The following is a 22,426-nucleotide window of genomic DNA, read 5'->3' as shown; positions in this document are numbered from 1 at the left end:
CACCTGAGGCATTATTAGGAAAAGGTAACTCCGCTTTGAGTACTATCCCTGAAATAAAAATTTACCCTCAAGGAGCATAACTCAGCATTTTCACACTCGTGTAAGGCTGAGGCCATGGAAATGGGATTCTCTATAAAAGATTTCAGTTGCTTGCTTGCTTAAGATTGATCTTACTATGTGTCCAAGTGTTCTGTCTGAACGTGTGTGTACCATGTGCAGGCCTTGCACCTACAGAGTTCAAAAGTAGGCATTAAATCCCCCAGAACTACAGCTACGGATGGTTATAAGTCATCATGTGGGTGCTGGGAACCAAACCCGGATCCTCTGCAAGAGCAGCGAGTGCTCTCAACAGAGCTGTATCTCCTGCCCTCTTAAAGTTTGAAGCGTTCATGAAAACAGAAGAACATTGGATGAAGAGGGTGGCTTGTCATTCTCCAGAAACAATTCTCTGAATGGCTTGCAGTGACAGGCCTACACTTGAAGTCCATTTGACAGAGGAAGAAAACAAAGCCCAGGAAAGAACATCTTCTTCCCAAGAAGGTCTCCTGTTCCTTTGGTTGTCCTGGAAGCCAGGGACTTTCTCAACAGCCTCTTGGTCCAGTCAGATTCAAGCACATGAACCCAACTAAAGATTCAGGAACAAGGAGACTTGCAGTCACTTGCCAGTCCCTCCTCCTGGCCTGTAGGGTTGTCTTTCGATACTGAGGCCTAGTCATAGACTCAAGTCAAGTCACAATTTCCAGTCCACACACAGACCCCTTGAAGTCACTAGCTGCGAAGAGAAGCCCATGACAGTGGACTTGGCTCTTGACAACAGGGCAGGACCTATTCATTCATGTACATGGGTCCAAAGTGGACAGCGTCCACCTTAGATTTTGGAAGGTAGGGTCCCCACGAATCAGGCCAGAAGGTCCAGGCCTACGAGCACACTCCTGCTTTTGAAAACCAGTACAGTGGCTTCAGAGCTGGAAGCCACATTCTTATTTTAGGAATAGTATGTTATAGCTAGAAAAGTCCCACACAAGGAATTCACTGTCAAGTCTAACTAGCTGGTGCTCCCATTCTCGTCACTGAATTTCTCAATGTGGTGTTTCTCCAATGGCACTTTCTGGATTCTGTTACACAGAATGAAGTACATTATCCCCGGGACATGGATTTTGCCAACTCGACTGTGCTGTTTCCATAGTCCAATATGCTGAATCTTCTTCAGATTTTTCAAAATTCAGTTCAGAATAACGCCCTGCACAGTGACTCACCACTGGCTCAAATGTGATGCCAAGGACTTAAAGGGCACACGTGCAGCATTATTTAGATGTGGTTCTCTAAGAGGAAGATAATCCCTATTTTATTAATTTTTCTTGCAAACACTTCTAGAGGTAGAGTGTTAGAGTGAAGTGTCATAAGATTGACAGTATTACTTAAAGTGCTTGAATTGATCACATCAAAAAAACAAAGATGCAGATTATTTAAAATAAAAACTACAAGCTTTTTTTTTTTTTAAGCAACAAAATCAAGTGAATGCCACACACATACAGCAACTATTTTGGTTACAGAAATAGAAGCCAAGAATAAATTAATGTAATACTAGAAAACAGAAATTTAATTAGGCAGAAAAATAGGCAATAATTTTCTTTGGCCCATGCCATTAGCATGAGCTAATCACACGGTACTGGCAAATGCCTTGACCAGAGAACAGCAAACCAGGGGGAAACATTTAGTGCACGATATTTTAATACACATGAATATACAAAGTTGATCAAAATGAAATGTTTAAGAGATAAAATCCATCCATAATAAAGCTACACTCCAGTATCTAAAATAAGCCTTAAGCGCCAGTTACAACAGACTTTCGAGTTAGGCATGCCCATGAGATTAAGGGTACCCATGAAGACAAATGTACAGGGACTGTTTCTGTCATTTTCCATTTTATGGTAAGTCCAGAATATAACCAGGACATAAAACCACATGGGAATGGCTTCCTATTCAGACTGACACCCTGACTGTATTATTCCTGGCTCTCTTCCAGCCAGTCTACCTGATGATGCCTGGGAATGGAAAAAAAAAATGCATCAATGTAACAGGACTATACACATCACCATTTTACTAGAGTTTGCTTTGAAACAAAAGATTTAGCCTACTGTACCCTAATCTAGATGTTAAACTAGCAAATAACCAACAAAACAAACATTTCATTTTTGTAAAAAAAAAAGTTTTAAAGTCTTTTGAAAGACACTTAAATTTCTTTTTACCCAGCTTTTACAGAAACTAAGAGAAATGCAGCAGGCTTACCCGCTCCTGCTGGAGAAAGGACGCACAAGCCCCCATGTGGGGGCCTGCTGCTGGGTCTCTGTGCTATCACTGTGACCTTAGATTGGTCTTCACCGCCACTGTCATTCCCTGCTTTACGCTAGGAACAAGGGACGGCAAGTTAGAACATGATTTCTCTATGAAAAGAAAAATGATGGGGGTGGAACAGAGCTGCCTCGTGTTTTCTTTACTGAAAAAGAGGTAAGTAGTTACCAGAGAGTCCAGCATTTGAAAAAGGATGGAGTGTTGATGGAGATTCATGTTTGGTCTTCTCCAACTTCCTTCCCTGTACCATACAACCAACTGAAAGTCAGTATCATAATCTCCACGCTTATCTCTTTCTGTTCCAAAGACCTTTTCATGAATACTGAATTTTAACTTACTTTCTCTATTAAAAGCAGTGACTTTGGTTATATTATTGGGGAAACTTTACATTATCACAAAAAAAAAAAAAAAGAGAAAAAGATAGAGAAAGAAAAGAAAAGAAAAATGTGCTGAACTTTATAACAGCATTTGGGCTTCCAATTGAAACATTTTTGTCTAATAAATTAACTTCAAGAGTTGTTTCAAAGATAATTTTAATAGTTTTTGTTCTATGATCAGTTCCAAATATATTAGAAATCAGTAACCATTTTCTTAACCTTTGTAACTCACAGTCAAATATATGGGCTGTATGTGTACAAATATTTCCCTCTATCAATCACTTTCATTTGGATAGGGCCTTTCCTTAAAGAATGAAGGTTCACCTCCAAGAGAAGTGATTAATAAATATGCTTCATGGAGGAAAAAAAAGACAAAATATTTATAAATATGCATTGCCTCTAACCAAGGCAAGGTCCATTTTCATCACTTGCATAAGACAATAACATGAAATAACCCTGTTTCGTCTTCTCCAGTGAAGAGTGAATGAAGCATCTCCCTTCAAGCATGAACAAATGAAGTGTCAGCATGCTTAGTTCTGGGTCACAAACAGTTCAAAATAGTTCGAAAATAAAAAGTCCAGTTTTCACCTAGATAAAGTGCTATCCTCTTCATTGTTGCAAAATGGCCACTGACATTTTCAACTGCAGTTTTAGTTCACATTACGCCAAGAGTCTGCATGTTCATTTGCTGATGCATTAGGCCACAACGTAACACGTTCACAGTATAGTATAGTATATGGAAGTCAACTGATGTCCCAAAGGAAGCCAAGATCTATGACTCAAAGTATTTGTAGGAAAACCAAAATCAACCCAACAGTAAAACACCAAATCAATCCTTTTAATAAAAGGTACCAATATGCAAATGCTCTAATAAATACACACAAAACAAAAGGGAAAAGAGATGAGGTTCTTCCGGGAAAATGTCTTGTCGAGCATTCTAGGAATCTGAGCCAGAGAAACAGCTGCCATCTTGTTCACCCTTCCACCCACCTCCTAACACTTCCTGTGACCCACCTTACACTCCATTAACTCCAGTATTCCTTTCAGGGACAGTTTTGTTTTAGCCCCGGGACTCACCAGCGCCTCCATAAACAGAAGGAATATGTTTAAAAAAAGAAACTGTACAATCTGCTGATGGTTGTCAAGGTGAACAGAGTTTTTGATTCATCTTTCTCGTCCAAGAAGGATGTTGGTGTTGACTGGCTAGAGAGAGATGTACCAGAGGCAGTCAACTAGTGTCTCAGCCCTTATGCCACTGATGGCAAAACATCAGCAGGATTGGAAAGACAGCTTGAAAAGCTTAGCAGTGCCAAAAATATGAGAAGAATACAACTACAGGACCTGATGAAAGAAAACGGTCACCAGAAATGAACAGCATTGCATTAGTTTCCTGAAACTTGGCTTTTGGTAGAAAGACAAATTAACTTTTCACTATCCATAAAAACATCTTCCTCTTGGTTTTGCCTGCCCTGAGCTCCATAATGTCTTAGCCCCTGGGATTCTACCAGCTAGGTAAGCACAGTTGAGTGCAAACACCAGCCACCATTGACAGCCTCTCTTCACCCTATTCCAATGTGGAGGACGATTTCAGCATCAAGGTCATTCACCTTTAAACATTTTCACTTGCACAAACTTAAAGCTATGGTTGCAGCCCTAACGGATGAACATCTATGTACCCACCCCTCCCGTCAGAGGAGGAGGCAGGCAAGCTAACAACGGGGAGCAACGTTTCCAGGGCGGTGTCAAAGGAATGCATGGAAACGGCACCCTGGAAACCATTCAGGAAGTCTACCAAACACTCAAAATGGACCGTGACGTTTCCAAGAAATGTCACTATAGTTTAGCCAGACATGACGAGCGGCATAACATTCACCCCAATCTTAAAATTAGCAACAGTTATTCATATACATCTGACTATAATCCAACTGCAGTTAACTCTACTTCAGACCGAAACAGAACCAGGAGTAGTGCTGCGTGTGAAAACACAAAGGAAGAAAGTTTAACACTGCCAGAGCAGTGGGCATCAGAGTGATAACATCAGCGGGCCGCTGGGGGAGAGGAAGGTCTGAAGAGAAACAAGGCTAGAGTGCTTTGAGGATTTCCCCGCTTGAACTAGTCCCACGCTCCACTAGGTTACTCTCTTGATTGATAGAATAAAATATATCCAGATTCTGAATTTTTTGATATATCTGACGTCAGACCATAGAATTCTTCAATAGCTTGAGCATCTATTTTCTGCAATGAAGAAAAAGAAAATAAAATAATGTAATCATTTACAGTGATTCCTGGGAAAACAAAATCTAAAAGGTAAGAAACACTAGTTGGTATAAAAATGCAATTAAGAGCCTTTATTGGTAAATGATTCATTTGATACATTTGACAAATGCAAACTGCTGGGGGAAGAAAAAACAAAACAAGACAAAACAAAACAAAACACCCTTCCATCGCACGGTAACCATTAGTGCCCTCTGAAAAACTTAGGAAGTCTGTCTTTCAGATAGTAATCCAAGAGGCTGCTCAGTTCTTTCAGTTCACCAGAGCTTATTTCTGTTAGTGTCTACTGTATTCAAACAGCTACCCTAGTGGGTTAAAGCAGATTCCACCTTTGAGGGTAGAATTTATAATATTCCTTTACAAGAAAATTAATGCACGAAGTACATAGATGTGATCTAAATATTTCCATACTACGGGAAAGCAGGTCTATTTAGGTAACGTTTGCAACAGTCACCCCAGCCCAAATCCCTTCTCTGCCCTGGGCCCACGAGAGAGTCATCAAGCACACTCACCTCTACAATGTCATCGTCAAACAACAGCCAGAAGCCGTGACTCTTCACAATGGTGATGTAATGGCCACGGTTAGGACCACTGGAAGAGAACGAGGGGGAGAAAGTCACCGGTGCACACACACTTCTTTCTAACATTCCAACGACCAATGGAAAATTCGAATGTCGTCACATACAGCCAGCACAGTGGCACAGACCTGTGCTCTCAGGTCCCCGCAGGCTGAAGCCGAGGGTCAAATCTAGCCTGTGCACCGTATGGATATGCTGTTTCCAAACTGAAAGAACCGTGGACTAGATTTTTTGTCTAAGTCCACAGTTCCGGCAGAGTACCTGGGTACTGGCTAGCCACAGTGCAGAGGCCCAGTGGGGAAAACACAATTACAGCAGACCTACTACGTGCCAGAAAGACGGCGAACAAGATAAACGTGCCTCACCCTTCTTTTGGGACTTGATGCTATAGGTTGAGTTGAATGCCAGAGTTTCTGAGTTATTCATTTAATTCTTACTGAAAAGAGTTAGGAGATGGGCCTTTTGTTTCTGGGTTTTGCTTTGGTTTGGGGTTTTGAGGATATTTTCAGAAGGAATACCTTGATCTTGGTTCTCCTGTCACATGAGAGTGCAGCTCATAGAGATCAGCCCCACTTCCCCTCTTCTGCATACTTTCCCCACACGACACTTTCTACCATGCCTTGATGTGGCAAGAAAGCCCAGTCTAGATGCAGTACTAGAATGCTGTACTTACCCCCGTCCCCCCAAAAAAACAAACTACGAGCCAATGACCCATGCTGTATTAAACTTCCTCAGATGGGTACTTTGTTGTAACATTACAAAAGAGACAGAGGTGACTGCAGTGGGGGTCTTGTAGGCTAGAAACAATCCAACCACATAAACACACGAGAGAAGAAAACAGGATGCCAGGAAAGGCTGCTCGATAAGGGGGCTCTCTGCAAGCAGGGGTGGGGACGAAAGAAGAGCAGAAAGCAAAGACATGCCAGTCAGCTCAGAAGTCAGAACCATCTAAAGCCAAGAAACTCCAGGGGAAGACAAAGGGGCGAGAGGGTCAAAGGGACAGACAGACCTTCCCGGCATCACAGCATAGTGCTATCTGCCTTGAGCGCACACCAGGAAGATGCCAGGGAATTCTCGGCAGAGGCAGGATCTGATCTGAGTTTCAGAATGCATAACTCCACCGACTAGGACGCACAGGTGTATACACTATGCTAGGCAGACCAACAAGGAAGTTACCACCACACGGTTGGATTAGATTTACACATAATGGAGACCTTAATCCTAAATCTAGACTTGTTTAAGAGACATACAGAATTGAAAGGCTGAAAATTCTTCCCTCTCATCACCCACCATGTGTGGGAGAAGTACATGAGTGCATGCCACGCATGTGGGTGCGAGCCAGAGGTTGGTACGGCGTCCTCGCCCATTGGGTATTCTAGTTAGCCGTCTTGCTTGGTGAGCTCCCTGTTTCCAGCTCCCAAGCCCAGTGATTACAGGGAGGCCGCCACACCCACCTGCCCCCCTGCCCCCATTTCCAGAGCTCTGACCTCTGGCGCTCATGTGTGAGGCAGGCACTTTCTGCGCTAAGCCACCTCCGCACCCTTTACTTTCTTTACACACAAGATGCTGCACACGCTCAGGCCCTGCTCTCCCACCCCACCACTACCCTCTCCTGAGCTGCAGCCTGCTGAGCCCCTCCACCACCACTCAGCCTGTGCGTGGCCCCCGCATTTGCTGTAACTGGCTGACAAGGGCCTCTTCTATGTTTGTATTCATGGTCCATCCCACCCACTCAGCCTCCCCAGACAACCCTTCACCGGCCACTGTCCTTTGAGCCAGCATCGCTCATCACTTTCTCTTTCTTCTTCCTGTGTACATCTCTGAGCCCAGTTCATCGTCCTTAAGTCACTGGGCAGAGGCTAAGCTTGGGGATGCAGGCCAGTGTGTAGCCTTTCTTATCCATCTTTCCCACCAGACTCTAAACTTGGTAAGGGCAGGACTCATGCTGTGTGTACGTTCGGTGTTTATGACATGTTGAGAGGCTCAGGTCCTGGCACAAAACCCAGGAAGCAAGAGTTCAAACCCCAGTCTCTTCCTACATTAAAAAAACAAAACAAAACAAAAACAAACAAACAAAAAAAAAAAAGACTAGAGTTAGTAACAAGTGAGAATTGCTACTCACTGCTCCTTGTGGCCAGGGATGCTCAGACCTTGTACCCCCATCAGAGAAACTGATGACTCCAGAGGCTGGCCTTCCCTAGTCCCCCTTATCTGATGAATAGGTCATTGCCTTGCCCCCAATGCTCTTCCCAAGGATAGAACTGGGGCCCCACAGAAACCCAAACTGAAAGCATTTATGTACCCCACTCACTCATCAATGCTTCTATTTCCTCTTTGCTCAACCTTCCTGGACCTTGCTAGTCCACTCCCTCATCCCCATCCAAGATGCCTACCCATCCCCAGGCTCTGTTCCCCTAGATTTCCTCGGCCCTACCACACTGCGGGGTCCCAGGTGTTTATGCTGTGATCACTGGAACCCTCTGTTCTATAGATATTTAGAACTGTTCAGTCGAGCCAAAGTTGGATCACAGCCAGTCAATAAAGAATTCTAACCTATTGATAAGAAAACATCCAGTGTTGGGCACCTGCACATGCCTGTAATCCCAGCACTGTGGGAGGCAGAGGCAGGCGGATCTCTGAGAGTGCAAGGCCAGCTTGGACTACAAAGTGAGTCCAGGACAGCCCTGGCTAATGGAAAAGCCAAAAAAACAAAAACCAAACAAACAAAAGAAAACACCCGGCCCAACCTGGAGTGGCATACTCAGGACAGAATGTGGGGTGTCAGACGTGAAGTCAGGGCCTAATACCATCTACCCCAGGGCAAGGTGAAAATTTAAGCAGCCCATCCCCGACACGGTGACAGTACTGACTTGATAAATGTGTATTCAAAGTCTCCAAACCAGGCAGAGAGGAAAAGACACTTGCAACATTACATTTGCTCCAAGGCAAAACTGACACCCAAGGGGCAATCCCGTGCCTGTCCCGAGAGAGAACAAGCACCTACTCATCCATCCCAAGCAAATGAAGAATGGATAGGGAGCAGGTGAATTTTCATTATACTTTCCCACGATTATATCAAATATGGCATTTTTTTTTAAATGTGCTAATAGCATTCAGCAAAAACCTTTGCTTTTTCATATCTACAGTATTCCTTTTTTGGTCTCATGTAAATCTTGCATGTGGGAAAATGGAGTCAGCCAGGGGCTCAGCTGGTAAAAACCTTTGCTGCCAAACCTAATGATGCCCTGAGTTCAATTCCCCAGGGTACACTTGGTAGAAGAAGAAAAATCAACTCCCATGGGCTGGCCTCAGACATCCACTTTCATGCCAAGAGATGCAAGGATGTGTATGTGTGCTAAATAGTATGATCTTTTTTTTAAAAAAAAAAATAAAGTTATGTTTTTAAAAAGGAATTGGGGAAATGGTGAAAGTTACCTAAAAAATATTTTTAAGAATGTATTTTTGATCAGCCAAAATGCCAAAAAATTATTACATGTGATCTATTGCTTTCAGGTTTGAGTCATACATATTAAAATACTCTTCTGATTGTGAATTTTATAGATATGGATGTGCATATATTATATATGTAAGGCTTCTTAGAAGATTTGTTTTATTTTTAATTATGTGTGTCTACATACACGTGGCTAAGGCTGGAAAAATGTTAGGTCTGCTGAAGTAGGAGCTACACAGGTGGTTATGAGCCACTGGGCACAGACATTAAAACTGATCTCATAGAAAAACCTAGAGGGGACAGGAACTCAGAGAGCAACAGAACCAAGAAATCTGGGCCCAGACTGATACTCCAACCAAGGACCATGCATGGAGATAACCTAGAACCCTTGCACAGATATAGCCCATAGCAGCTCAGTCTCCAAGTGGGTTGCCTAGTAAGGGGAACAGGGACTGTCTCTGACATGAACTCAGTGGCTGGCTCTTTGATCACCTCCCTCTGAAGGGAGAGCAGCCTTATCAGGCCACAGAGGAGGACATGGCAGCCAGTCCTGATGAGACCTGATAGGCTAGGATCAGATGGAAGGGGTGGAGGACCTCCCCTTTCAGTGGACTTAGAAACGGGCATGGGAGGAGAAGAGGGAAGGAGGGTGGGATTGGGAGGGAATGAAGGAGGGGGCTACAGCTGGGATACAAAGTGAATAAACTGTAATTAATGTAAAAAAAAAAACTGATCTCAGGTCTGGAAGAGCAGTTAAGCAATCTTTCCAATACCTATGCACAGCTTTTTAAAAAAGAAAATCAGGGGCTGCCGACATGACTCAGTAGTAAAGAGCGTCGGAGTGCAGTTCCCAGCACCCACGTAAAGTGACTGACAAACATCTGTAACTCCAGCTCCAGAGGATCCGCCACCTTTGGCCTCTGCCGGCACCTGCACCCACATGTACAGACCCACATCACACTTCTATATAATATGCATGTACCCACAGGCAGAAACACACCTATACGTGATTAAAAATACATTTTAAAAAACACATACATGAATAAGGCCGGTGGTGGTGGTGCACATCTTTAATCCCAGCACTTGGGAGGCAGAAATAGGTGGATCTCTGTGAGTTCAAAGCCAGCATTATCTACAGAGTGAGTTCCAGAACAGCCAAGGCTACAGAGAAAAACTGTCTCAAATATATATCTATATTATATATATGTATATATATAATAGATATATGTTTTATAATATATATAAAACAGTCATATATATATAAGCATATATTTCTCCATGTCACTTTGAACTCATCATCTGTATTATTTCTATCCAAAGGAGATGGAATTACTTCCCCTGACAGAACATTGAGATTACCGATGTTCTCATGTTATTCCATATGCACAGATTCTGACATGTTTTTCTCAGTGGCGCTGTCTATGGGTCAGCGGTGCCCTAACACTACACGCCCTCGTCTTAGCTTGTGCCGAGTACCCCCGGGTCATGACCACATGACGTATCTTTTCCGGTACATCTCCACATTAAGCTTTTCTGTATATTTTGAGGTGATCAATAAGAATCTGAGTGCCATTTCCGGACGAATTCTCACAATCCAGCAAGGGCATGGCTGGGTCTATTCTGATGAGGCAGTAAGCCCTATGCTTATCCCAGAAACTTGCCTCCCAGCCCACCTTTACCTTCCACAGTGAACAACCACAGCGACCAGGTCATACATGCGGTCCAGGTTCACGGCATCGCTGGAAGTGTTGAAGAGCCGGAGCTCCAGAGGAAAGACCACCCGGTAGGACAGCTTGGTGTACCTGTGGAGCTGTTCCATGTACTTGAACCTCTTTAGGTGCAGAGCCAAAATCATGGGCAGCTTTTTTACCCTCATCCTAAGAAAGCATAAAACAGAAAACTGATTGTATCCAATGCCCGTTAGAGGAAGAAAACACACTATTGCCTACACAAACAAGAGCCGGAGGTGGGGGGGAACCCAGCAAGTATCCAGACTTTTCACAAGCAGAACGGCGTGCTCGTGTGTAAAGACTGGCGCATCCTGCATCCTTGGCTAGCCCAAGTAAGAGAAAAGCACAACCATGCAACTCCATTTGGGTCACAGCATAGGCAAAATGAAGTGTCTTGGGACAGTCCACTCCCTTGTACCTGGACAGGAGGGCTGAGAAATTAAGAGAAGGAAGCTTGGAAAAGGACCAGGCAAAACGATAGACTGGCAAAGCTGCCAGGCTCATAGCCACTCCTGACTCTTGTCATTTCAGGCACATGGGTGTCCCCGCTACCACAGGTGCAGAGGTTAACTCGGGGCTGTGTTCCCAAGCTAAACTCCAGGGTCCTGGGAACAGCAGTGAATCGGGAGGCAGGGGCTCTTGTCAACTTTGAACAAGGCTTCTTCCCATTTTGAAGCCTCCACATATAATAGTGCATTGAAGGTTTCGAGAAATGATGCCCTAGAATTATTGCTCTGGTCCCCACCTTACATTAACATTTCCCCCTACTATCTGACCATTAATTGACATTCCTGAGTAAAGAGACACAGTAACAGCTTGTGTAGGTAACAGTGCTGGAGAAGAGCACACAGTCCTCCCCCAACCTCTACCTCTGCCCCCGCTGATGAATGTGCCGAATTGGCACAAACACCACTGGACCCGTACACATTTTACAAGAACCAATTCTAAGAGAATATTTACTGAGGAATCTACTATGGTTTAAAAAAAAAAAAAAAAAAAAAAAAGCCTCTTTGTAAAAATAAACAAAAACATCAGTAGATAGAGACAGGCATGATGCCAACAAGAAGAGCGCAAGTTCTAGAGCAGCCTGGGCTACACGGCCAGACCCTGTCTCATAAAAACAAATTAGTAGGAAGACAATAATTACCCCAAACCTCCACATTCCCCAGGAACACATGTCATTTTGATACACGAAACCTCCTGGGTTGACCTTCAGGCCACACACGCAGACCTCGGTTGCCCAAGGCGGAGTGAGAGTCTCATGATGGGAGGCAGAGTCATGTCCACTAACTAGAGTACCTGCTGCCTGTTACAGGGGTTGGCCTGCTCAGGTTGAAGGCAAGGAGAACGGTATACCGGGTCTACCCGGGTAGGCTGGGAGGGTGAGGGAGGCTAGGCAGAAAAATCACTGCAGCTCCAGGTCTGGATCCTCAGCCTTTGAGGGCACCACTGAGGAGCCATGTGCTACCTTGAAATCTCTAGAACCAACAAGATTAACTTATCCCAAGGAGGCGTTCACAAGGTTCTTGGTTTGTGGGGATGAGATAATGGGAAAACAACCAACTGGCACAGACCTGTAACTGGCAGATGCTGGTAAAAAGACGGGGAGCCTGGACAGGATGCCATGACAGAACACAGTAACTTTCTTTAAAACAGGGTTTCTTGGTGTACCCACCCAACTTCCTGATCACCTATTCTTGCAACTTGTCCTTGACCTACAGCTCCTCATGAAACACACTGTTTTTAAATCTCTGGCTGTAAACAAGGAGGCCAAAGCTGTGTCCACTGTTACATACTGTGATAAGTACCTTAGACACTTTGTCCCTAATCCTAAGAGGGGCAGTGAGTACATTCAGTCCCCACTGTTTACCAGCGTAGTATCTGGCACACAGTAACACTTGATGCATGCTGATGATAAGAAAAGAATGAGGAGAAAGAAATGACCGCTCTCCAAGGCAGCATTCGTATCCAGGTTTTCTGGATGAGGAAGGCCACTGTGAAGCGGAGATGCCAGACCCACACAGCCCTTCTGACAGGAGCCACCCTCGCTGCTCAGCCCTTCACGCACCTCTTCTGGGCCTCCTGTTTGCTGCAACATGTTTCACAATAATATTTTTGTTCGCTACACAGCGTTTCTGTGTTGCTGAAGTCTCTGTAGAGAAAAAATATTTTCACCCTTTAAAAAAAAAAAAAAGCCCAGACATATTTAATACACCACATTTAAAGCCCTCTATTACCTGAAGGGTAATTTCCAACTGAAAGTGGGGAAAACAATAACCACAAAAGAGCCTTCTTAAGACTGGGGCTGTTATGCCATTAGAACATGTCTGCAGGACCGGGCTGTGGCTTCACCGTGAGAGGTTTGGAAATACAGCTTGACGTAAGCCAGGCCTGTTGGCACATACCTCTAATCCCAGCACTCGGGAGGCTTAGGCAGAAGGATGGAAAGTTTAAAGCCAGACTAAGCTACACCATGGGTTCAAAAGCAGACCCTGCCCCTTGAACAATAGAGAACAAAATTTAATTTAAGAAGATCCAGACAGATACAAACTAGAGTTTCTAATAGATTTAGAAGGGGAAAAAGTCAGTATTTAATAGAAGTAGGTGTAGTAATAATACTTGTAAGTTAGAAAAATACCATCTTCAGCAAAAGCCTACTTGAACACCGTAAGTCGGGTCCCCAAAAGGCAATCATACAACCCAAAGTGGTATTTCTATATTAATTAAAAATGGCATCTCAGGGGTTCCAAAGCCCTAAGATCATAAGAGTTAAAGATACTGAAATCAGAACTGTGTACAACTGTCCTTATGTCCAGCTTAAAAAACAAACAAACAAACAAACAAAAACCTAAGGGTCTAGGGATGTCGCTCAGGTGGCTCCATACTAGCATAGTCCCGACACCCTGGGTTCCATCTCTTATTGTATATACTGGCTGCAGCGATGAACGCTTATAATCTTCACACTAGGGAGGGGGAAGCCGAAGGACCAGGAGTTTCCGGCCACCTTTCACCATCTAGTTGATGTAGCTAGCCTAGGCTACACGAGACCTCCTCACCCCACCCTCCTCTTTCGATCTCTCTCACACACACACAATCACATTTGGGTCATCAAGAGGTAGTGGCCTTTTACCCAGCCCTGCTCCCCCCTCACCCCCCAGGATAAGCACTTTGGTCTGACTTCTTTTAAAACAAAGGCCATTGTGGCTGTGCTGGATATAATCTCATCAGAAGGTCCTGCTGGCTACTGAGAGCTTTCACTTTCTGAATGTCACAGCCTTTCATTCTCTTCCAGATTCAACTCTGCATTTCTGTGGTCGGCTTCAAAAAGCTGCAAACAACATTTAGAGTATACTACCCTGCACTTTCAAAAATGCCTGTGGACACTTCCTTCTCGGCACGGTCTCCCAGCAGCAGAATGAGCAGGTTTATTAAACAGAAAGCGTTATTTAACGAGCTATCAACTTGCAGAGAGCACATGGGAAGAAAGCCCTGTCCATGTGCTAACTCCCCAGACAGGCACTAGGTCCTGGGGATTTGGAGAACAACTGTACTCGTAAGAGACAAGTGCAAATGAGCAAGCAAGTACAGCTTAATCATAAAGCACTAGTGGCGACTCCCCTGTCTAAGACTCCCCCTCCGTCAGTTTCCCGCTGCACTCAGGAAAAACAGTCCCACTCTCACACCCAGAGGCTATGGGCCCCAGACCCTACCATTCCTAATCCTGTCTCCTGCTCCACTCTGCAATCTGCCTGATCCAGACACGGGGACTTTGGGTTGTCCTCTTCCATTTAGGGGAACAGCTAGGGGCTACTTCCTGAGCACTGAGAGTGCTTCAAGAGCCCCTCCTCAGTGGCTGGGCAGGCTGGCTATTCACAACCCAGTGAACACCCCTTCTCCAGATCGGGTCTCTCTGGCCATCTAAGGAACCCCACCAGGCTCGGATTTCACGCCCGTTGGCTTTCTTTTGTTTGCTTGTTTTGTTCTTAAAGATGGTGTGTTTGTGTCTGCGTCTGTGTGTGTGTGTGATTGTGTGTGTTTGTGAATGTGTATATGAGTATGTGTGTCTCTGTGTGTGTCTGTGCATTGAATGTGTATGAGTGTGTGTGTGTATGAGCATATGAGTGTGTGTGTGTGTATGAGCATGTGTGAGAGAGTGTGTGTGTGTGTATGTATGAGCATGAGTGTGTGTATGTGTATGTATGAGCATGTGAGTGAGTGTGTGTGTGTGGGGGTACGCACATTATGCATAGAGGCCAGAAGAGGGCATCGGATATCCTCCTCTATCACTATTCTCAAATTCCTTTGAGGCAGGTTCTCTACCCAAACCTGGGCTCATATTCTCTCAGCTAGTCCTAATATCAAACCATTCTCCTGCCCCATACACCTCGAACTCTGATTACACGCATGCACATGATTCCACGGATGGCTTATCACAGGGATGTAGGACCCTGAACGTGGATCCTCTGGATTACACAGCACACTCTCTCAGAAGGGCAGGGAGGGAGTGTGTGTGTGTATGTGTGTGTGTGTGTGTGTGTGTGTATCTCCAGTCTGATCCTGATGAAATGGATGAATGAATGAACAAATGAATGAACACAGAAGAATGAAGCCCAGGGGGAGAGCAGAGAGAAAATAAATCTCTACTGGAATAATCAAAGTATCTCTTTAAGAGGCAATGTCCAAGTCAGGTCCTCACTGAAGGAAGCGTTTGGGAGAGTAAGGCACAGGGGTGTGTGGGAGGGCCACAGCCAGCCTCGGGCGTCACTAAGAAGCCTGCAGGGGCCCTGCAGCTCAGTGGCTCCCAAACAGCACAGGAAAGACACAAGCAGACAGTGTTTCTGAGAACTGCTACAGAGAGCACTGCAGAGAAACGCCTGGAAGAGGTCGGGAGGTAATCATGCCGAACCCTCAGGCTTCCAGTCCTCAGTCTGCAATCAGAATCCAACGCAGCGGAATAAAGACCTCACCGAGTAACTGCTGTGGAGCATCCTTTGCGATTGTTTCCTTGATCAGAATAATCAAGGAAAGCACAGCCAACGGGAAGGAGCCAAACACACTCACATCTTAGCAGCTAACTGTTCTTTGTAGGCCGGGACAGGATAAAATACAGCAAGCGTTTTCACTGGTTGAGAATCCCGGGTCTCAAAATCCAAAATACTCCGAGTCCAGAGCATTTAGATAAGGGACAGCCAAGCTGTATTAATTTAAAGGCCCCATTTAAAAATGTCACTATTCTCCTCAGTTCCAGTTGTTCAGAAGTACAATGCCACAGGGGATGGTGGGCTACGCCTTTAATCCCAGCACTTGGGAGGCAGGGGCAGGGGGATCTTTGAGTTCAAGGCTAGCCTGGTCTACAGAGTGAGTTCTAGAACAGTGAGAGCTACATAGAGAAACCCTGCCTCAAGACAGAGACAGAGAGAGAGGATGAGAAGCAGCACAATGCCGTAATAAAAGGTGTGAGGCTGTCATAGCAGTGAACCTGAAAAAAAGAAAGGGAAGGTCGGGAGGGAAGCAGGCCCCACAGTAACGGAAAGCAGAGCAGGTCTGTGAGTTCATGGTGGCAGTTCTTAGAACAAGAGCACGGGTGTGAAGCGGTGCCCTGGCAGGGCAGTGCTCGGAGGCTCCAGTAAGGAGGGTCATGGCCAGCCTGGGCTACATGAGGAGCTGACATTTCTCATAACAGAATCAAAATAATAGTAATGAAGCAAGCCAGAACAGCTGGGGAAGCCTTCCAAGGCCAAGTTAAAATAGGCAGGAGGCAATGGAGAGACCTTTCTGCCACTTAGGATAAATTTCTGAGGCACAGAGAAGGCTGGGAAGTACGGAGCTCTCTGTATTGCTCTTTAAAAAAAGGGTCGCAGTAGCAATCAAGCATTATTTTAAGATTCACCATGGGAACAAATCTAATAAGAAATGCATGCCTTTATAAAGAAACCTGAAAGCTTTACAGAGATGTATCCAGCCTAAGTGGAGGAAAAGTGTCCTCCATGGAAAGGAGTGCCCATGTTTCAGCAACCCAGGTGATGGGCGGACTTGTCACCATTTCAATTAAAGTCCCTTTTAAAAAACTAATAAAGTTTCCATTACATTTGTTTTTTATTATGGGTTTATACATGCATATGGGCATGCTCGAGTGGAGGTCAGAGGAGAATTTAAGGGATTGGTTCTCTCCTTCCATGACACAGCACCTGGGGATTGAGCTTAGGCTGTGAGGCTTGCCAGAGGGTGCCTTTACCCACTGAGCCATCAATTGCTGGCCTCAATTTAAGTCTTAATCTACGCCAGAAAAGAGAATCAACACTGATTTGGAAGAGGAAAAAAAAATTTTTTTTCAGTTGAAAAATTCTTGCTACAATTCTGATCACAGTTTTCCTTCCCCATCTCCTCTTGGAGCCTCCTTACCTCCCCACAACCCCTTCTCTCTCTCTTGAAAACAACCAAACCAGAATAAAAAATAAAAATTAAAAATATACATACATACACACACACACAAACAACACATACAGATACACACGGTAAAAGACAAAAAAGAAAAAAACCATAAAACACAAAATCGGAAACCATAACATACAAGCACCAGTAAAATAAAAAATAAAAAAAGCCCAAAGCAATATAAGACAAAAACAAACAAAAATCACAAAAATGCCATTGATTCATTTCATGCTGGCCATCCCTAAGAGCGGTTTGTATTTCCAGTGAAACTCTGTTGGAAAAAAGAAATTTTTCCTTTGCAAGTGACTGTCAGTTGGAGATAGCTTCTTGGTTAGGATGAGAGCTCATGCCCAATTCTCCCCCTCAGTGCTCGGGAAGAGAATGTTCTTAGGCAATGCCTCTGAGGCTCTTAGGACACTTCAGGTAACTGTGTGTCTGCTTCCATAACTGGTCATGGTCTATGGCAGGGCCAGGCTGTGCCCCGTCTATCCGGGTATAAAGAATCAATATGCATGTGTAACCCACACTCCCTAGAACTGGAAAGTTTTGCTCAGTGAACTAGCTTCCCTGCCCCCGCCCTCCCAATCCCAAAAGCTAAGCATTAGAAAATGTGACACTTGGGAGCTTGGAAGATGGCACAGTTGATACAGTGCCTGCTCCACCAAGCTTGAGGACCTGGGTTTGGTCTCCGGCACCATGACAGAGCCAACTGGTGGGGCAGCACATGTGTGTAACAGGAGTGCCTGGGTGGGAGGCTCCACAGCAGCTCCCGGTGAGCCAGTGCAGCTGAGCTAGTAAGCTCCAAGGCCAGAGAGATATCCTGTCTCCAAACAAATACACTGTGCCAGACAGTGATAGCACACACCTCTGATTGCGGCACTCAGGAGGCAGACAGGCAGGCAGATCTGTCGAGGCCAGCCTCGGCTATAGGGTGAATTCCACGACAGCCAGGGCTACATAGAGAAACTCTGTCTCAGGGTGGGACAACAAAACATAAAACAAAGCAACGAGAAACCAAAGAAAAGAAACAGGAGGTTCCTGCATTTTGAATGACTTGTCCCTTCCCGTGGCTTCCTGACTGCACCTCAGCTTGGGCCTACAAGCACTTTGTGTTTCTTTTTGAAGATCTGTTTTGTTTTAATTGTCTGATTTGGTGCTTGTGGTGGTGAATGCAGGTGCCCACTGAGGCCTCAGATCCCCTAGAGCTGGAGTAAAAGGTGGTTGTGAGGCCCCCACATGGGGCTGAGAGCTGAACTGGGGTCTAGCAAGAGCAACTAGCGCTCTTAACTGCTGAGCCATCTCTCCAGCCCAAGTGCTCCATGTTTTAAAAGCATCTCAATCAATACTCATCCATTGATTGAGGTGAGAACCTCAATCAAGCCCAGCAGACCTCTCCGGGTAAAACCCAGGCATGACTGGGCTGCCTGGGTGGACACCAGCTGTTCCAGTGCCACCCAGAGGTTAGCATGCAAATGAAGCACCTGAGGAATTTGGGCAAAATACAGTCTGATTCTAAAGACTACATTTCTAGTGACATCCCAACCAATGTCAATGCTGCTGGCCCACTGACCGGAGGAAGACAGCCAAGAGTGGGAACTGAGCTTCTCAAGATTTCAGTGGTTCCAGAATCCCCAGAACACACATTAGAGACAGGAGCCCAGACTCACTCAAGTTCTTAATGTGCTCTATGCCTCTATTTTTACTACTATCCAGGTGGTTCTGATATAAGCACCAAAGTCCGGGAACTACTGATTTGAATATTAAAGAAAAAGAAAAAGAGAGAGAAAGAGAGAAAGAGAAGGACATGGGGACAGAGGGACAAAGGATATATGCTATGGAAATTAGTATACAGGTTCCTCAAAAATCACAAAAAATTAAAATGGAGGACCCAGTTTACCATGACTAGGTTCATGCTTGAAGGACTCTTAAGTCAGAATACCTCAAAGGCACGTGTACATCCATGCTGACTGCTACACTATTCACAATACACGGAAGCAGCCTAGATGTCTATTGACAAACAAATGGATAAAGAGAATGTGGTACATATATAAGATGGGCTTTGATTCAGACATAAATAAGAATGAAATAATGACGTACAGGAAAGTGAATGGAACTGGCCATTATTATGTTAAGCGAAATAAGCCAGATTTAGAAAGATAAATTTCCCTTTTGTGGACTCTCCCCCCCTTTCTCTCTCCGTGTGTGTGTGTGTGTGTGTGTGTGTGTGTGTGTGTGTGTCTGTGTGTGCTGTGCATTGTGTGTAGGACATGAAGGGAGGAGGAGTTCTAATGGAAGGGAGACAAGAGGGAAATAACAAAGTTGATGAGATGGATGTGACACAAAAGCAGAAGAGAGGACTGTCTGAGGAGAGAAGGGAACCGAGAGAGCAGGTAAGACGGCAGGGTAGTGGCGGTGGGTAAGTAAGAAGCAACTATAATGTCTGAAATGCCACAACAAAAGACATTACTTAGCACGTTAACTAAAAAATCAATTTCAAAAAATTCACTGAGTGTCACATCCAGGAAATTCCATCTGTCACTAATGACCAAAACTAAGAGAGGGGTCAGTGACCCAGACGAGAGATGCAAGAGACGGGCAGTGGGAGTGACAGTGTGTGTAAACTCAGGGCATAAATTGGGTTTCTCAAAGCGGGTGGAAACAGGATTCCTAGAGATCAGTTTTCACATGGAGAGAGCTCTCAGAGGATTCAAAGATCGCTCGGACAGCCGGCTGACCTTGTGCCCTGAGAGTATTTCAGGTGACAGGAGGAAGGGAGAAAGTCCTTTTAAACCTGAGCTCTTAGAAGCAAAGGCTGGGTTCTGGGAAGAGCCGCAGGCAGAAAGAGCAAAAACACTCAAAGGGAAGAGAGGAACACAAGAAAGGCTTTAGAAGGACAATCAGGACAGACTGCACACAGTCTAAGTCTTTGCTCAAGGGCATCCCTGGGCTTTCCAGCGGGGGAGGGGAGGACAAGACCACCCTCTTTGGCAGAATCCTCAGTCACAGACTGCTCATCCTGCCAGGGACGCAGTACTGAGCTCTGAAGTGGGAGAACTCAGACAACAGTGTGGATTTGTGGCTTCTCTTGATCTGTTTTCTGGGTTTTAATATAATTTATACCATTTCTCTGAGGCAAAAGTTCAGTGAGAATACTCTGGAAACTGTCACCCACACCCCTTCTGGAAGGAGAAGGCTGAGCACTTACTTCAGGTCACAGGATTTCAGCTTGACTCCTTAACAGTCATTAAGACAGATGAAAGATAGAAACAGCACATCATAAAACATTAATACAGGAAATGTTAAAGAGCTCCTAACTGAAAAACAAATAAAATGGATACAATCCGAACGGAGTCATGGTCATTAATGTCATGGTCATTCGTTCGCCCAACTCAGAGACTTTGTTTGTTTATTCCTTTATCTACGTGAGTCCTGGTTATCATGAACTCACTATGTATACCAGGCTGGCAGTGAACTCACAAAAGTCAGCCTGCCTCTACTTCCCAAGCACTGGAATTAAAGGTGTGCGGCACTACAACCACCTTAATCCAAAGATTTATTTGGCAGGAAAAACAAACAAACAAAAAGCAGGAGTGGGTGTGTTACCCACTCCTGACAGAGGGATGGAAGCTGCGGCCCGATACAGAGCCTGGATGGTGAAGGACAGCGGCTGGCTGAAGTCTCATTATGACACGTGCAGATGTAGGTGAGCTGGCCAAGATCTAACTTAGAGGTGATGTAAAGTTGTAGAGTAAGCATCAGGATACTGACTTGGACTGTCCATTCAGATAGGAATCTGAGGTTCTAAAAGGCCAGTTTGGGAGCTATGGTGGTTAATCTTCACTGTCAGCTTGAATGCGTTTAAGGTACCCAGGAAATATGCTTCCGGGGGTAGCTGTGGCGGTTATTTCTAGGGAGGATAACTGGGAACGAATGGCCCACACTGAATGTAGATAGCACCATGCCATGCACCGGGTCTAAGACTGAATAAAAACGGGGGAATGAAAAGAGAAGGTGAGTGAGTGTGAGGGCTCACCTCGCTATTTCCTAACTGTGGGCTTGTGTGACTGGCCGCCCTGTGAGTCCACCACCATGCCTTCTCCACTGTGATGGACCCTCGCCTCAAACTGTGAGCCCAAACTGACCCTTCTCCCCTCCGGTTGTCTTGTTTTTGTCAGGCATTTTATCACAGCGGTAGAAAATAACTGATGTAAGAGCGAATTACACTCTCCTAACACAGCTCTACCTTGCCTTTGCTGGGGAATCTGGACCCGAATTCACATTCCTCTATGGAAACAGAAATCCGTGTTTCAGGTCTCCATAACGTGTCTGATCTCGGAGCTAACCACCCAGCACTTTATTGGCCTGGTTTCAATGCTACAGCCACTGCAACTCCCTTCAAACAGCCCAGGGATTCCCCATGAGGAAGCAGCGGAAACTCCTCAAACCTGGTCTACCAAGCAAGAGAACGGGCAACGTCCTTCCCGGCAGAACCAACATTAAAACAACTTTCTTTTTTTTTCAGCCAAGTGCACTGGGCATCCATGATAGTTAGAAAATGCTTTAGGAGATCCAAAGATGGTCTGTTTTTACAGCCTCTTAAACAGAACCAAGCTGAAGAAACAGGCCAGCCTACAAAACATATTGCAAACTCTCCTTGCTGAGAGTGGAGAGGGAGGAAATGGGGGGAAGGGGGCAGTGAATGGGAAAGCCATCAGCCCCCAAGTCATCCAACCTCCTGCAGCCCAGGTGAACCAAGGCTCCCACGTCATATAGCTTATCATACCCGTGTGAACCAAGAAGCCCCTCTCAGCAAGCTCCTGTCTCCTGATGCTTACTCATGCAAATCTACCGAGCCTTGCTATGATACTCTAAGACGCCCACAAGCTGTGTAAGCTGTTGGCTGGGGAAGCCCAGAGCTACCCCTCAGCCACACTAACACCTTCACCATCAGCTGCTCATAGAGTGCTCTCATCCCCTCAGTGCTCATCTACCCACTCGACTGGAAGTGGCCACCTCTTTAGGCCTTAGAGCTTGGTGGTTCTTGACATCCACTCCCGTAGCGTGGGTCTTGGACAGAACTCCAAAAATTAGAAGCACCTGTTTCCTTGTTGAAAGGGAGTGGGGATGGGGAGTCTGGTCTTTGTGGCAATTCTAAGCACATTTTCTTTCCTTTAAAAGGATTTGTTTCGCTGTGTATGTGTGTCTGTCTGTGGGTACAGGGGCCATAAGCAT

At 45.2% G+C, this 22,426-nt stretch overlaps 1 protein-coding gene across 1 annotated transcript in view; it reads right to left on the bottom strand.

The window, feature by feature from the left end:
• Positions 1–1,573: 1,573 nt before the first annotated feature.
• The window catches only part of Usp46 (ubiquitin specific peptidase 46), a 69,462-nt gene continuing 48,609 nt past the window's right edge, over positions 1,574–22,426 (bottom strand). Inside the window, exons 6-9 of the mRNA XM_055629333.1 lie at positions 12,831–12,914; positions 10,712–10,909; positions 5,516–5,594; positions 1,574–4,964 (exon numbers count right to left, since the gene is read on the bottom strand). Coding sequence (XP_055485308.1) covers positions 4,863–4,964; positions 5,516–5,594; positions 10,712–10,909; positions 12,831–12,914 — 463 coding nt within the window. The 3' untranslated portion in view covers positions 1,574–4,862. The remainder of the gene's footprint in view (positions 4,965–5,515; positions 5,595–10,711; positions 10,910–12,830; positions 12,915–22,426) is intronic.

Source organism: Psammomys obesus, unplaced genomic scaffold (genome assembly GCF_907164565.1).
Source record: "Psammomys obesus unplaced genomic scaffold, mPsaObe1.curated_primary_1811, whole genome shotgun sequence".
Classification (NCBI taxonomy): Eukaryota; Metazoa; Chordata; class Mammalia; order Rodentia; family Muridae; genus Psammomys; species Psammomys obesus.
Note: the sequence above shows the minus strand (reverse complement) of the source record. Positions and strands in the feature narration are given on the sequence as shown.